The sequence below is a fragment of the Zeugodacus cucurbitae genome, chromosome 6, assembly GCF_028554725.1.
Source record: "Zeugodacus cucurbitae isolate PBARC_wt_2022May chromosome 6, idZeuCucr1.2, whole genome shotgun sequence".
In the NCBI taxonomy this organism is placed as follows: domain Eukaryota; kingdom Metazoa; phylum Arthropoda; class Insecta; order Diptera; family Tephritidae; genus Zeugodacus; species Zeugodacus cucurbitae.
The window spans coordinates 46,263,687-46,278,959 of NC_071671.1; the positions used below are offsets into that span (position 1 = coordinate 46,263,687).

At 36.0% G+C, this 15,273-nt stretch overlaps 1 protein-coding gene across 1 annotated transcript in view; it reads left to right on the forward strand.

The window, feature by feature from the left end:
- The window catches only part of LOC105209879 (uncharacterized), a 69,270-nt gene that overhangs the window by 37,348 nt on the left and 16,649 nt on the right, over positions 1 to 15,273 (forward strand). The window contains exons 2-4 of the mRNA XM_011180528.2: positions 7,365 to 7,998; positions 14,220 to 14,333; positions 14,850 to 14,978. Coding sequence (XP_011178830.2) covers positions 7,365 to 7,998; positions 14,220 to 14,333; positions 14,850 to 14,978 — 877 coding nt within the window. The remainder of the gene's footprint in view (positions 1 to 7,364; positions 7,999 to 14,219; positions 14,334 to 14,849; positions 14,979 to 15,273) is intronic.

Sequence of the window (15,273 nt, forward strand, 5' to 3'; positions counted from 1 at the left end):
GCACGTTATGTTGCACGCACTGTTGCTTCTCCACTAAAATTTATGTTCGCATGCATTAAAGTGTGCGTCAGCGTGTGCGTGTGCAACAAACTAAATGCATTAACTATGTTTTTTCCATAAAGATTACAGCACTTAATGACTTCTGACGAACAGTTTAGCTGAGAGATTAATGTATCAGAGGTTTGTTGAATAGCAGCAGGTGGTTAGGTATATATAGACTAATACTTAAGTGATGCAAGATGATGAAGTGATCAAGTCTGTCTATAGCATGTTATAACATTGAGTTACCAAATTATTAAAAATGATTAAAGAATATATACAACTTCTGTTTCGGAAGTTACTTTCCGTGAACTCATAATGAACTCTTCTCCAGTACTATGTAGATCCGTTTATTCCAGTACCCAGAACTTGCAAGCCTCGAAATAAAGCCAAAGTTCACTTCTGGTCTCTGAGTTTGCTGTTCTTTGATTGCCATTGCTGCATAATTGGCATCTGTTAATCATTGTGTCCCAGGACCAGGTCCAGCCAAAATAAAAACTAAAGTTAAAGACTAAATTTAAGATTAAATATTAAACAGTACTAAAGGGCTGTAAAGGACTGAAGACTAGTTATTAAAGACTAAAGATTAAAGACTAAATACTTAAGATCAGAGACCTAAGAAAAAACAATAAATATTAAAGACTAAAGAATAAAGAATAAAGATTAAAGACTAAAAAATATAGACTAAAGATTGAAAACTAAAGACTAAAGAAGAAACACGAAATATTGCAGATGAATGATTAAAAACTAAAGATTAAAGGCCAAATACGAAATACTACTAAATTGGAGAATAATTATTAAGAACTAAAGGCTTAAGACTAAATATGAAAGACTAATGAATAAAGTATAAGTACTAGAAACGTGAACTGAAACGAAAACCGCTGATAGGCGTTAGGTTTGACATCCTTTTAAGGTAAAAACTAAAGGGATCACATAATTTGTGCCACTATCAGTGGGTCTTATTGAGTTTAATAATGCGTCTAACCCATCCACGTATCGTACATGGGTTATTAACATTTCTAAAAGTCTCGCGAGTGTTCAAAGGACCTACTTTTAGAAAAGCACCCAACTTTAGTCGTATTCATATTGCCATTATAAAAGTGGTACCGTTAGTTTCGTTAGCATTTGAATAAACCGTTAGCACACTCATATCATAATTGTCAACTTCGTCTAAACCAGGGATGTCAAAAATTATAAACAAATTTATGTATAATTGACTAAATAAATTGGAATGCATGCGCTACAAACCCAACTTAATTTCTGATCAATCTAATTTGACGAAATAATTTCCTACAACAACAAAACATTTCAAAACTTTTCGCACCTCAATAATCAAATTCGCAACAAATTATGCGGAAATTGCAACCGCAAATGCCAACCGCAGCGAAAATTGAAAATAAAAATTCCATTTCAATTGCAATCAGTGAGCATACACCGTTCACCGCTGGCCAAATGCAACAAAAAAATCGCAAAATGCCAAATCGAATTTGCACTTTAAAAATAAAATAAAAAAATATACAAATGTAAACCGACCAAAAAAATATATGTATATATGTAGGTATGTTTGTGTTCCATCAAAAGTGCATTTTGTGCAAATTAAACGCGCTGTTTGACAATTAAATGCATTAATTTGACAGTCAGCTGATCGAGTGTTGCCTAAGTGAAGTTGACACTCACATAAAGCGCTTATGTACATATATGCTGTTGTTGTTGTTGCTGTTACTTGAGTTTGCAAATTTTTTGCCGATTTTCGCCAGCATTGCGAATTTCACGTTATAAAGACATGACAGATTAGTGACATGACCCAGTTAACGGTACGCCAACGCTTCTCAGCGTCGATAAGCAGTTGTTAATTTCTGTTTGCTTTGTATGTTTTTGTTTTTGTTGCAGAGCTGCGGGATTACGCGCCGACAAGTCGGCTAGACAAGTTGAGATTAGAAAGTATTATAAATATTTGCATGCTCTTGGTCAATTTGTAGAAAAACTTCATATTATTTACAAAAACAACATTTTCAAGTGAGTTCGTTGAGAATACTTGTTGCGAATTGAGAACAGTTTCACTTGTCGGAATTTTTGCATATTCAATGAAACAAGTTCGGACACGCATATAGGCCTTAATCCAGTGGGCGATTAAAATACTTGTGGAGATCGAGACATACAAATACGAATGCTTGAAAATGCGGAGAGTGAGACTTAATGCAAAATGTATGTATGTTTGTGGGTCAAGTTCAAGTGATAGGAAAACAAGTGTTTTTTGAACAATTTGTTTGAAAGTTTTATGGACGTATTTATTCAATGAAATTTCTTCAATACAATAATATATTAAGGAAGTAATAGAGAAAGAGTTCCTAGAAAGAAAGAAATTATTTGCACTCTTCATTAAAAAAATATCTTGAAAATTATTTAGAAGGGAAATGAAAATTGAAATTCCTTGTAAATCAAATGAAAAACCTACTCTCAGCTTTATAAAATATTTGAAGATAAAATCAGTGCTAACGCTTTTCAGAAGATATTTAATAGGCAAATTTCCTATGGACATAATGACTTTTTATCTTGAATAGATAGATCAATAGGTAGGTATATATGAATTTTTGCTTTTGTTATTTGAAAGAGAAATTAAATAGAAACAACTAGACCATTTATAAGGGTAACTCTTACTATCGACGATCCTAAGGTCATGGATTCGTTTGATAATATTTTTTCTAAATGATGTCTCATGTGAGAATCTGTTATCAATATCGTCCTAAAATATAATGCAGAGACAAAGCTATCATGACACCGATGATGTGACTCTTCGTGAGTTTGAGGGAAACGGTGTTCGAAATATGCAATTTTGAATAGTGAATCGAGTGAAGTTTGTGAGAATACTGTACGAATTAATATAAATTTCCTAAGCTTGAAAGTGTTTAAGGTATCAGTTAAGAGTAGCAGAGGAGGCCTCTACTAGGTACGAAATCGCTTAGCCTCATTTAAGAGATCCGGGTGATATTGGGAACAAAACAGTTTTGGCTGTTAAGGAGCCAAAAAATATAATCTCATTCGTCTGTCACCTATGTTTATGATAATGACATGACTTTATCTTGTATGAAGAATTGTGTTTCGTAATAAAGTTTTAAAATAAAAATTACAGCATTCTCGAATACTGCCTTTAGCTACTCCAACTACTGAGAGATCACTAGATCTCTCTCTCTCTCTCTCTCTCAAACGTGATTTCATGTCAAGCTGGAAAGACTCAATTGGTTCAAACCCAATATTGCTTTGAAGATATAACTCTCCAAATACCATAAAAAATGTGATTTTTTCGCCCAAACATCACAGGCAATCGCCCCTATCGAACTTTGGAGTTAGATAGGTAGACACGTATGTGTTTAATGCGTATCATTTCCAAATTCCATAAATATTCGAAAGCGAAAGGTAAGCAAAGCCAATTGGAGATTTGATGTTTTTTGAAGTGAACAGTGGCGAATTGATGATTGGCATAAAATTATGAAAATGGTGAACGGGGAAAACGCGCAAATGGATGAATGACAAGCGTTTTGGAAGTAGAAATGATATGTTTACAAACAATTCGACGGAGTTATTAACTAACGACAATAGTGAGCAGCGCGCGCATGCGTGGAGTGGCTTGAGTTTGAGGGAAATTTTTGAATGTATTTAGCTTGTAAGTTTATTGCGATTGGCTAATTTAAATAATAATCATAATTTGTTGTATATGACTGTAATGTGCAGTTATGTGTATTCGATGCATGTATGTATTTAAGCATCTCTCGAATTCGAATTTGAAATCGGCGTGTATAAAGTGCTGTTGTTGTTGTTTTAATTGTTATGGGAAAATCGTCAATGAATACTTAAACTTTATGATTTTCTGTTTTTTTTTTCGAAATTCGAATTTGAAACATTTATTTATTCCGATATAAAAAAGTCTACTTGATAGCTAGAGCAAGCATCATTAAGCTACTCAAATATTGACAGCTATTAAAGTGATTAATTTTATGCGGTCATTAATTATGCACTAAACTATCCAGAGGCATATGCATGTTAGCGTTACACACGCGAGTGTAACTATTATATTCGGTAGCCGCAGGTGGACTGATAAAAGTGAAAGAGATAAGGCTTGGTGATTCTGTGATTTGATGGCCTAAAAAGGCGTTGAGCAGAAACCTTTTAATTGCGGCGGATTTGTTTTCACTGCTAATTTGTTAAGATATGAAATGAAAAATTCGAAATCCATGTATGTATATACCATTTGCCTTTCTCAACGCCCATTCATCAAATCAACGCGTCAGACTCTTGTGCCAAGTCAGCGAAACGTGTGTAAATAATCATAAAACAACGAGATAATAATTACAAATTTATTTCAAATGAGCTAGCTGGCAGAACGAAGAAGAAAAATGGCGCATAAATAAAACCGAAAACACTAACAAAAAAACAAAAAAAAAATATAAATAAAGAATCGGCAACATACCGTAGAGAGAAAGTTCCCACGTCGCATGTACCATATGTGCGCAGTGAAATTGGTTTGTGTAAAACAACAACAACAACAGTAAGAGCAACAAAATCATGGTTGAACATCAGCAGTAGCCATAACAATAACAACAACAACTGCTGGTCTTCACAGTGCAACTCAAGACGACTTGACCACTTCTAGTTGTTGCTGCAACATTTATGTATCCGCGCAACATTGCCACTTACTTCACTGCGCAATTGCGCATGTTTTGTGGCGCGTCGCTGACCAAATACAAATTAACCAAAGGCACGCAAGCGCAGCATTTAAAGCCAAATCCAAAACTAACAAGTGTTTGCAAAGAAGGTGTTGCTTGGATATGCACCAGCTGCGTTTTATGCTTAGATACACATTTGCATGTATCTATACATATATGTATGTATGTATATACATATGTGTGGAACTGCATGCTTTGCAGCCTCATAATCAAAACGCTATCAAATAAATAAGAAAACAACATTCTTAACAAGTTGAATATACGAAGCATTGTATGATCACATATGTACATGTTGCTTCTTGCATGCAGCAGTTCGTGCCACTTAATGCGTTTACCAGTTTCTGCTGCTGACTCAAATAACTAATATGCAAAAGCAACAGAATCGTAAAAATATAAATGCCTTACATTACTTTCCTGGCAAATGTGAAAAATTCTAATTTCGCTTCGATTGAAAGTCGAAAGTATGCGCGTCGTGCATTTGCACAAATTGCATTTCGCAGGCTTTTCTAGATGAGCGTAGCAAATGAGTTTCGCTGTTGAGAAAAATTGGCAAATCACATGTGGTGGATGCCAATGGAATTCCACAACGAATTATAATTTAGAAGAAATATTAATGCCACTTATTGTTGTTGTAGTAGATTATCTAAAAAGCTTTACCACATATTGTGTGGAACTTTATCCGAAGTAGGAAAACAATTAACAGAAAGATTTATAATAATGTTGCTTACATTTAAGTCCTATTTAGATCGCATCAAAATCGCAGTACTAAAGTTAGATAAACTATCTACGCTTTTGCGCACTTTAGAGGGTAGGGAAAGGAACACGTTATACCAGAACGAGAGCGCTGATGGACAGCGGGTGTTTTGTATTTTCGGAAAAAAAATTCTTTATATTCATATTTGTATTTGTATTTCCATTTCATTTCAATTTCAATATCACTTCTGGGCTATATACAATAATAAAACTGGTCTAAATAAGTAAAACAATACTTGGTAGCATTGAGAATGTCCTTGTTCTACTTTTATGGGATATCCGAATGCACTCTCATTCTTTGTTGTTAGGTTTACAAGAAAATTTTTTGATAAGAGACGAGCGTTCAAAACGAACGAGTAGAGAAATGGCGAATCGATGACGACAATGATTAATTAAAAAAAGCTCGTTTAGAATCTACTGACAATAGTGATGGTCATTTAGAGTATTAGTATTACTTTTGAACTTTTGAAGAATTTGCTTAATTGATCATTATACGGCAAAGTCGACTTTTTTGCTGGGTATTGGACCAAACCAATTTTTTACGGGAGATGGAGTCATAAGTAAACAAGTAAGGAAAGGCTAAGTTCGGGTGCAACCGAACATTTTATACTATCGCAATTTATTTAGAGATTTACCTATAATTTCGGTGAAAAATTACCCTTAGGCACTGAGTTCTTCATGTTTGATATCAGGGGCCTTGAAAAGTCATAGTCCGATTTTGACAATTTTTCCACAAGTGATGTCACAGCTCAAATACAGTATTTGTGTAAAGTTTTATTTCGCTATCTTTATCGGTTCCTTATGTATACATTATAAAGTGAAAGAATCAGAAGGATTCAAAATTGAGTTATATGGGAAGTAGGCGTAATTGTGAACCAATTTCGCCAATATTCCACCAGTGTCATCAGGGTGTCAAGAAAATATTATATACCGAATTTCATTCGAATCTGTCGAGTAGTTCTTGAGATATGGTTTTTGACCCATAAGTAAGCGACGCCACGTTCATCTTCCATTTTGTACAAAAATCTCAGCGCAGCTTCCTTCTGCCATTTCTTATGTGAAATTTGGCGTTACTGACGTTTCTCGTTATTGAGTTAACGCACTTTTAGTCATTTTCAACCTAACCTTTGTATGGGAGGTGGGCGTGGTTATTATCCGACTTCTTTCATTTTTGGACTGTATAAGGAAACGGCTAAAAGAAACGACTGCAGAAAGTTTGGTTTATATAGCTTTATTGGTTTGCAAGATATATACAAAAAACCTATTTGGGGGCGGGGTCACACCCACCTTTCCAAAAAAATTACATTCAAATGTGCCCCTCTCTAATGCGATCCTATGTTCCAAATTTTATTTTCATAACTTTATTTATGGCTAAGCTATAGCTCTTTATGTGTTTTTGGTTATCGCCATTTTGTGGGCGTGGCAGTGGTCCGATTCCGCCCATTTTCGAACTTAACCTTCTTATGGTGCCAAGGAATACGTGTTCCAAGTTTCATTAAGATATCTCAAGTTTTACTCAAGTTACAGCTTGCACGGACGGACAGACGGACATCCGGATTTGAACTTTAAAATTTTACAAGTTTATTACTGTGCTCTGTGAATTTATTTAACAGATAAATAAATCTAATTAAATAATTAAATATAAACTTATGTGTGATGAGACTCTGGTATCTGAAATAACATATAAAGTCTCAGTCATTATATGTAGTCCCTAGTATATATGTATCACTTTTCTTGAAAATAAAAAGAGTTTCAAAACAAATTATCTGTTATATAATTCAACTGATAAGAAATACACCCATATTGCTCAATTCATTTCACACCTACTTTTTCACTCGTTTTCATTTGCAGCACGCCCAACACGTGGGAAACACAATCCCTCCAGCAAGCCAGCTACACCTCGTTAGCTCATCAGCAATTGCTACTCGAAGTCACCATGCAACAGCCGACCAATTATTACACACAAACCGAAAGTGAATTGCTGCAGCTGGAAGCGACCGGTGGACATCTACCCGAATATGAGCAATTGCAGCCAGAAATAGCAATTGCACAAACGCAAAATCTTGCACCATCTCCAACGGAACCGCAACAACAACCGCCAGCTGTACTACAAATAACGGCACTCAACAATTTGGACCGTGCCACGCCAAACTCTTCCACAGCCGCCACACCCACACCGACCACTGTCAGCAATTTGGAGGCATCCTCGAGCAGCACCAGCAATGGCGGTGGCAGCAGCAACAGCACAACGCCGCAACATTTTGTAGCGCCACTACAACGTCGCTGCCAAGCGCCGCCACCATCCTTGCCACTCAGTTCGATTTCATCACCGCTGCGCGCCGCCAACTACAAGACGGCCGCGTACCATCAGCACCAGCATCATCAGCAACAGCTGGAATTTCAGCGCAATTCGCAGTCGGACGATGATAGCGGTTGTGCGCTAGAAGAGTATACGTGGGTGCCGCCGGGCCTGCGACCGGATCAGGTGAGTGAATGCGTTTTTCTATGTGTTTGATAAATATTTGGCGAAAGCCACAGCTTGGAGTGATACCAGAGGTAATGAATACGGTCAAAAATAGAATTAAAAACCACTATCGGATCCTGTACAGACTGGTTGAAAAGAAATAGTTATTTTCATTAATCACCCGTACTCTTTACGATTAATAATATTCTGTGCAGCATCAAAGGGCATACTATAAATCCTCTTACTGGAACTACTAGACAGTCTGAATGACATGTATTACTTACATTCTCCAAGTACTAATAACAGCTAAAAAGTCCAAGTACTGTTCTAAACTCCTTAACTGAAGTCGAAAGTTCAACATATCCCTGGAAGAAGTATTCGAATAGAACCCTTACCTATATTCACAGCAATTGGGACATATGTACATGTTTGACTTGGCGATCTCTAAATCTGAAGTTCAGATTTTCCAAGATTCTTTAGAAAAAATAGGTAGAGAATTTGACTCACTATAGAGGAAACTTATTAAACTGTAATATAATTAACCATATTTGATCAATATAAAGTTAAGGAGATATAAGGAATATACAGTTCTTCCACGACAGAAGGATTTGCGTAACCAGAATGGACCCGAACTACAGACTCTTTGGAGACCATATTTCATTCTCTTTTTACACCAGTTCTATCGAATATTAGTCAAAGGACACTTGAACATCATTAGAATCTCATATCTTAGTTAGTCCAATGTACTTGGTTCAAATCAGAGATCAATTGCGGTCACACGGCGCTTTAGCAAAAATAATCTTCGAGATGTAATTTCGGGCAAGATATGGACTCTGGACTAACATTAGAAAGAAACGATCATCATTAATGCGAAGGTTCTAAATCAAACAACTGCTCAGTTGGTAAACTGCCCCTCAAAACTTTGAAACCCTAAACGTTTTTCTAGTACTGACAAATATTGAACCTCAAACACATGCTTCAAAAACTTCTGCAAGTCTACTAACCAATATTCCGCATGCGCGTCAGGTAATACCAATCATATGGTCAAACGGCGAGGCGAATACCGATAAGGACATAAAATCTTGATAAAGCTATGAAGCCAACCACAACTGCAATTGACTTTTATGAACTCTTTCCGTCGCAACTTTTCAAAATTTTCATTTTTCTGTTATTGTTTTTGTTGTGTAGACAGCCTCAAATCGAAAGTGGCGCGTTTTCACTTTTTTATTGTCCCGCTTGGATTGCAGCAAATGCCACAAAATGGCACACATGCCACGAGTGCGCTATGCGGCATGCCACAAAGGCGCTGAATACTGGCATAACAGCATGTTTTCAGTTTTTTCTGGCATTTTTTGAACATAAAAAATGATAATAAAATTTTTTTACCACTTTTGCTTTCGTTTCGCTGATTTTCATGGATTTTTTCTGCAGCAACAAAATAAACACACGCTGACGAGTTTTATCTTCTCTTTTTAACTGCACATGCACTTTACTCTTACTTTAGCCATTAAATCCATTAAAAAGTTGCAAGTTGCAACTGCCAGCTGCATGCCTGGTGTTGTTGTTGCTGGCACACATGCAACATTATCGTCGGGTGTTGCAAGCTTAAATGTTTTTGGGCAACGTGTAACAATTCATGTTCATTAGACGCCACAACAACAAAAGTGGCCGTAAAATGGTATTCGTTGGAAAACCTCCCATACCACCAATACATATACACACATATACATATATACAGTAGACATAATCCATAAATACAATTTCTATACGTTTATGTCAGCATAGCTCAGATATTTACAACTATTTTACAAGCTTTGCGCGCTTTTAAGGAGATTTTCGTATGTTTTGCGCTTCGTAATTGCGAAGCATTTCGAAGATTGCAATCATTTTCGATTTCTGATCGAAATTGTCGGTAATTAATTGTGCACTTTTGTTAATCTCATGTTAGTTGTTGGCGGCGGCATTTTCGTAATCTCCAATTATTGCCTAGCATTGCTGGCATAACATCGCTTCAACTTTTTTCATTGATTTTTTATTTTCGCACAGCCAAACCACTCGCTAAATAATTGCTTTTCATTTGAAATTAAAGATATTTGGAGTTGATTAATGTAATTAGTATTGAATCGTATCTGTTGCCATATAAGCGCTTGTAGGTATTGGTTAATCGCCAAATAAGCTTATTGCAGGCATTTGGCCATTTTGGCGTTAATTACTTACTTCTTTCGGTTAAATGATTTGAAAATCAAATGGTGTGTGGAAAAATGTTGTATTCATATCTCAGTTTGATTACTTAATTCAATTTCTCGATTTTATTTGAAATAATTGTTGGGCAATTAAAAGTGTTTATAAGATAATTTCTCTTATAAATTATCTAAGAAATTTAATGATCTTTAGTGATACATTTTATAAATACATTAATAATTTGCCTAAATGTAATAATTAATTACTTTATTGTGATTAAATTTGTATTAAATCGGCATGCTCAATTAAATTAATTGTATGGTATGCCAAAACCTGTTCCCAGTTCATGACTGCATTAAGTTAATCGTTTTGTTTAATATTTATTTTTGCTGGTTGGCAACCCTTATAGCTTTAATTAGTTCACTTGTTGCATTATATTATTTTGATATTCTCCAAGATGTTGAAATTATGAAAGCTTTCACATCGACTTCAAGCAAAATTCCAAGAATACAAAGTTAAGTATTTATTATTCTAATTTTGCTTTGTAAAACAAACTACATCTCAACTTCTTTCATAAGTTTTTGATTCAGTTTCCAATAATGTTCTTCGAAACCGATCAATTAGAGTTCCGTTCGAAAATACATCAATGGGGCGCAATATTTCTTCTATAGATAGATTTTTTCTACATAATTTGGGTTGAGGGTATATAGTGAAAAGTATAGTTTCGGGTCGGATCTCACAATTCTGGACAGTTAAAAATTATGGTCGTTTGTGATGCCAACGAAAATACTCCCAACTCTGCATCAGTACGACCGTCAGGTATCGGCAAAGCGCTTAGCGTTTTTTCACAAATATATTAAGTCGGCTAATATCAATGCGAGTCAGTTCACTGGGTTCGTCGAAGGTGTGCCTACCGATATGTTTCAACCTCGGTCTGATGAAAGCTGCAGATTGGAGGAGAAAGTGCCGAAATGATTTCAACTCAGCTTCCTACATAAAGCTTTTCCGCACGACAAGTGTCACGAGCTAAGAACTCCAGTTCTTTGTGATGCCAAGGAGCACTAAGTACTGACAGTGAGATCCTCATATATCGACAAACCGCCTCGAACTTGTCACATTGTGGCGGATAGCATCAATTCCAGCCAATTGGCCTGAAGAATAATAGCCTTTCGCACTGCCAAATTATTTTAGTACATTAAGGTTATAATTGAGAAACCAGTTTTTGCCTTTCACATAACCGTTTGCTCGATTAACACTCAACTGTTAAACATTTCTTTTGTTTGCTGTTTATAAGAAGTTGGTAAATTTCATTAGATGATGGCTATTTTATCAATAACAACAACCAAATTTCCAGCTTGGTCAGTTAACTGTAGAGTTGCATTACTGCATTTTTATCAAACAACATTGCCAAATTTACAGCTGGATTTGTATTCGATTAAATATGAATTTAGTTTCTATGGTAAATTGATCTAAATCAGCGCTTTAATCGAGCAAAGGCCGGTTAATTGAACAAATAACTCCTGTGCGAAATGACTATAAAGTGTTAGGGATCTTACTTTATTAGTTCTTTTTTAGGAACAACGAACAAACGTGTGTTGATTTTGACCGTGAGGTGAACTCATGAAGTATGTCTTAAGTCTAGATACGAAACTGGTTAACTAAAGCCAACTGCTTGTAAAGCTCAGTTATCATTCTGTAAATTTTGATACTAAAAATCTAAAATATTCTAAATCGTGAAAGAGTTATTTTTTTCTATTTCCAAAATACACATCAGATGTAATCGAAGCTTGTTATATTTATATGAACGGTCTCATTATAATTATCTATTAAAGAGTGTTATTTTCAATTCCATTAGATTAAAAAAGAAAATTAAAACAAAATCACTGCATTCAGTTTCCAACTAGTAAATCCATTACTCAGCATGACATTTACGATTTTTACACGCTTACGCGTTATTCCGCACCTGTTTTCGCCGCAATGACGGAAACAACGCGCACACAACACTCAGCGCTGTCTCACAACAAACACACACACATACGCAACTATTTATTATACCGTTAGTTCAGCTAAATGCAGTTGAGCGAAGCAACCGCGCGATTGACGTTGTCCACTCCATTTAATTTCGTTTGCAGCGTGATTCGAACGACATTTTCCGACTGCGGACAACCAAGCAATTAATAACATTTTTGGCATGTTGTTGTTGCTTTCTTTTATTTTTATGCTGTTTTTGTGCCATTTGACTTCTAACTTGTGTGCAACTATTTTTTGTGGCAAATATTTCCCATGTAGTAGTTAGTAGTGGGGTGGTGAGGCGACTGAGGTTGCAAAACTAAAAATTTTGCCAGACTAGCGAAAATGCTTTGTGGCAACACTGACTGGTTGGACAGATAAGCGGCTTGGTCGCGCATGTTGTATGGCGTCAATGGTCTGGGTGGAGAAAGATAGATGACGCATGAAAAGCTAACGGGCGCCTGGGGTGCAACACGCAGCTGCGACGTGCAGCGGTGGACTTGGTTATTATTGTTGTTGTTGTTATGCTGCTGTGCTTGTTATGGTGCGCTGACACTTTGAACCAAATAGATAACTGTAAAATATATTGGTGTTGTTGGCCTATACGGTTTTCGGTCGCAGATGACCAAAACCAGAGTTAATTGCAGCTCAAGCGCACTTTGGTGGTTGCGGTGAATTGGCTTAGTTGGCCGAGTGAAAGTGTTGTGACTGCTGCGTGTACAATTTTATTAATTTCGCTGTTGTTCAGCCACTGTTGCGGCTGCTGCTCCAACATTTCAGCGCGTAGCGATTATGTGCGAACGTGTAGGAAGCGATTCGTTACAAATTTAGGAAGTTTTCATTTTATGGCGTTCGGGTTAAGTGAGAAATGTCATGCTATAAATATTGCCATGCTTGGTATTTGATTAGATTAATTGTAGCGAATTTATAAAGAGCTAAAACGATATTTTGATTTTTAATACCTTGTTTCCGACGGGAGAAAGCAAAGCTTGATAGCATGCAAAAACGTTAAAAATTTTGAGGTGGATATAAGAGAAATGGAGGAAAATGTGATGGATAAAAGTTAAACGTTTTTGCAATTTATTTGAAATTGAGTTAAGAGAGGTAAAATTTGTATAACTAAATGAATGTCATCAAAGCCAATGGTTAGTTTTATTGTTCAAACATTCACCCTTAATCGATATGGATCTTTTCTACACATTTTTGTTGACATAAATCTATTAATTTCCTGAAGTAGAAATGAAGTTTTGAGAAAACTAGAGAGTTCCAAATGTTCCGAATAAGGTGGTTAGGACGATGCTAATATGGCTTTTATCTGTGTTTTTTTTTTTTAATTTGTGCCATTTGTAACCTTCCGGTGCTACAAACTACCATGTTACGTGACGCGTTGAAATCTACAAGCCTCTCCGTTGTCCAAGGTTGTGGAGGCTTCATTTTACGACTGTCGACCCAAATATGCCTTCCTTGCCCACTTTGGCGTTGAAGTCGCCGAACACGATCTTATCAACGTGGCAGGTGCATTTATCATATATTCTGATAATATTGGAATTCTGATAATATCAAATTATGTGTGTACATTTGAGTTGAGTTAAGAAGTTTTGAACTTACCCGAGCCGGACCTAGTCTTGCTCTAAGTGCAATACTTAGTCTTTGAAGGTGAGGTTTGTAGATAAAATATATTTTAAATAATCCCAACAGAGACCTTCAGACCTTATATGAAAGTGTTTACGCTTTCTTGATTATAGTCTTATATATTCTACGACCAAATTGTTGCCCGGTAGAAAGGGAACCAATTATTGTTGAGCTTATCACTTATTGATTACCGAATCCAGGGTTATGGATCTCTGAACAGGGATCAGGGGAAATAAAATACACGCATAATATCCAATACTCAAGGCAAGTCTAGTTGATTACCTTAGTGTAAGAGACAATTGTGCAGAAAATTTTAATTTTTGTATCTTTTAATAAGAAATATGTTGGATAAGCTAACTAATTGTTTGCTTTTTAGAGTTTTCATAAATAATCCTAATATAATTCATATTGTATTCCAGGTACGTTTTTACTTCTCACAATTACCCGACGATAAGGTGCCCTATGTGAACAGTGCCGGCGAAAAGTATCGCGTCAAGCAGTTACTGCATCAATTGCCGCCGCAAGATAATGAGGTAAGTGCGCAACCATGTACAAGTAGCTCTCACATACTAACGCGAAAAAAGACAATTCGACGACTGTAAACACATTTGAAATTAAGAAGAGGAACAAATTGGCTTCAAAAGCCAACGAAAAACTGAAAATGGTTGCGGCGGCCGCCAACAATAGCTGACTGAAATCGCAGACAATAAAATGAAAATGAACATGAGAGGAGGACGAAAAAAAAACTATTTAAAAACACGTCGGTAGTTAAAACGCATTGTGCAAATGTGAAAATGAAACCTTTCAAAAGTTTTTCCTTTTCACTTGTACTCACTTGTAAGATTAAAAAACTTTGACATTGTAATTCTTACTTCAGCGGCGACTTGTGACTTCGTATTCACTTCTTTCGGCTTCGACTTTGTCTTCAAATTCAACGTCATTGTCGCGTCAGTTGAGGACGTGCAAGTGTATTTTTAATTAAAATTTACTACAATTTCCTAATACTCATACCCGCCACTCTCATTGTTTTCTCTTTCTCTTTTTTGTAGGTGCGCTACTGTCACTCACTGAGCGATGAGGAGCGCAAGGAGCTGCGCATATTTTCGGCACAAAGGAAACGTGAAGCATTGGGACGTGGCGCTGTGCGTTTACTTTCCGACGAGCGACCATGCAAGGGGGTGAGTTGCTTTTGTAATATAGTTACATATATATTTATAAAATAGTATGTCGAAACTATTTTTAGTTGAATTTAATGAGCGCTGAAGAAAATTTGTTAAAGTTTTAAGTTGTATTGCATACTAATTGTTATTGTTTTTAAGGACTTAGTTTTTTAGAACACACCAGCAAGTCTTTAATTGAGTCAAACAGGCCAAAATTTACTAGAATAAGCACTAGGCCTTTTCCAACTAAAATTTTGGTAAGACCTTGTCTTATTCCAGATTTTTTTTTGTCTAAGAATTAATGTACTACTCA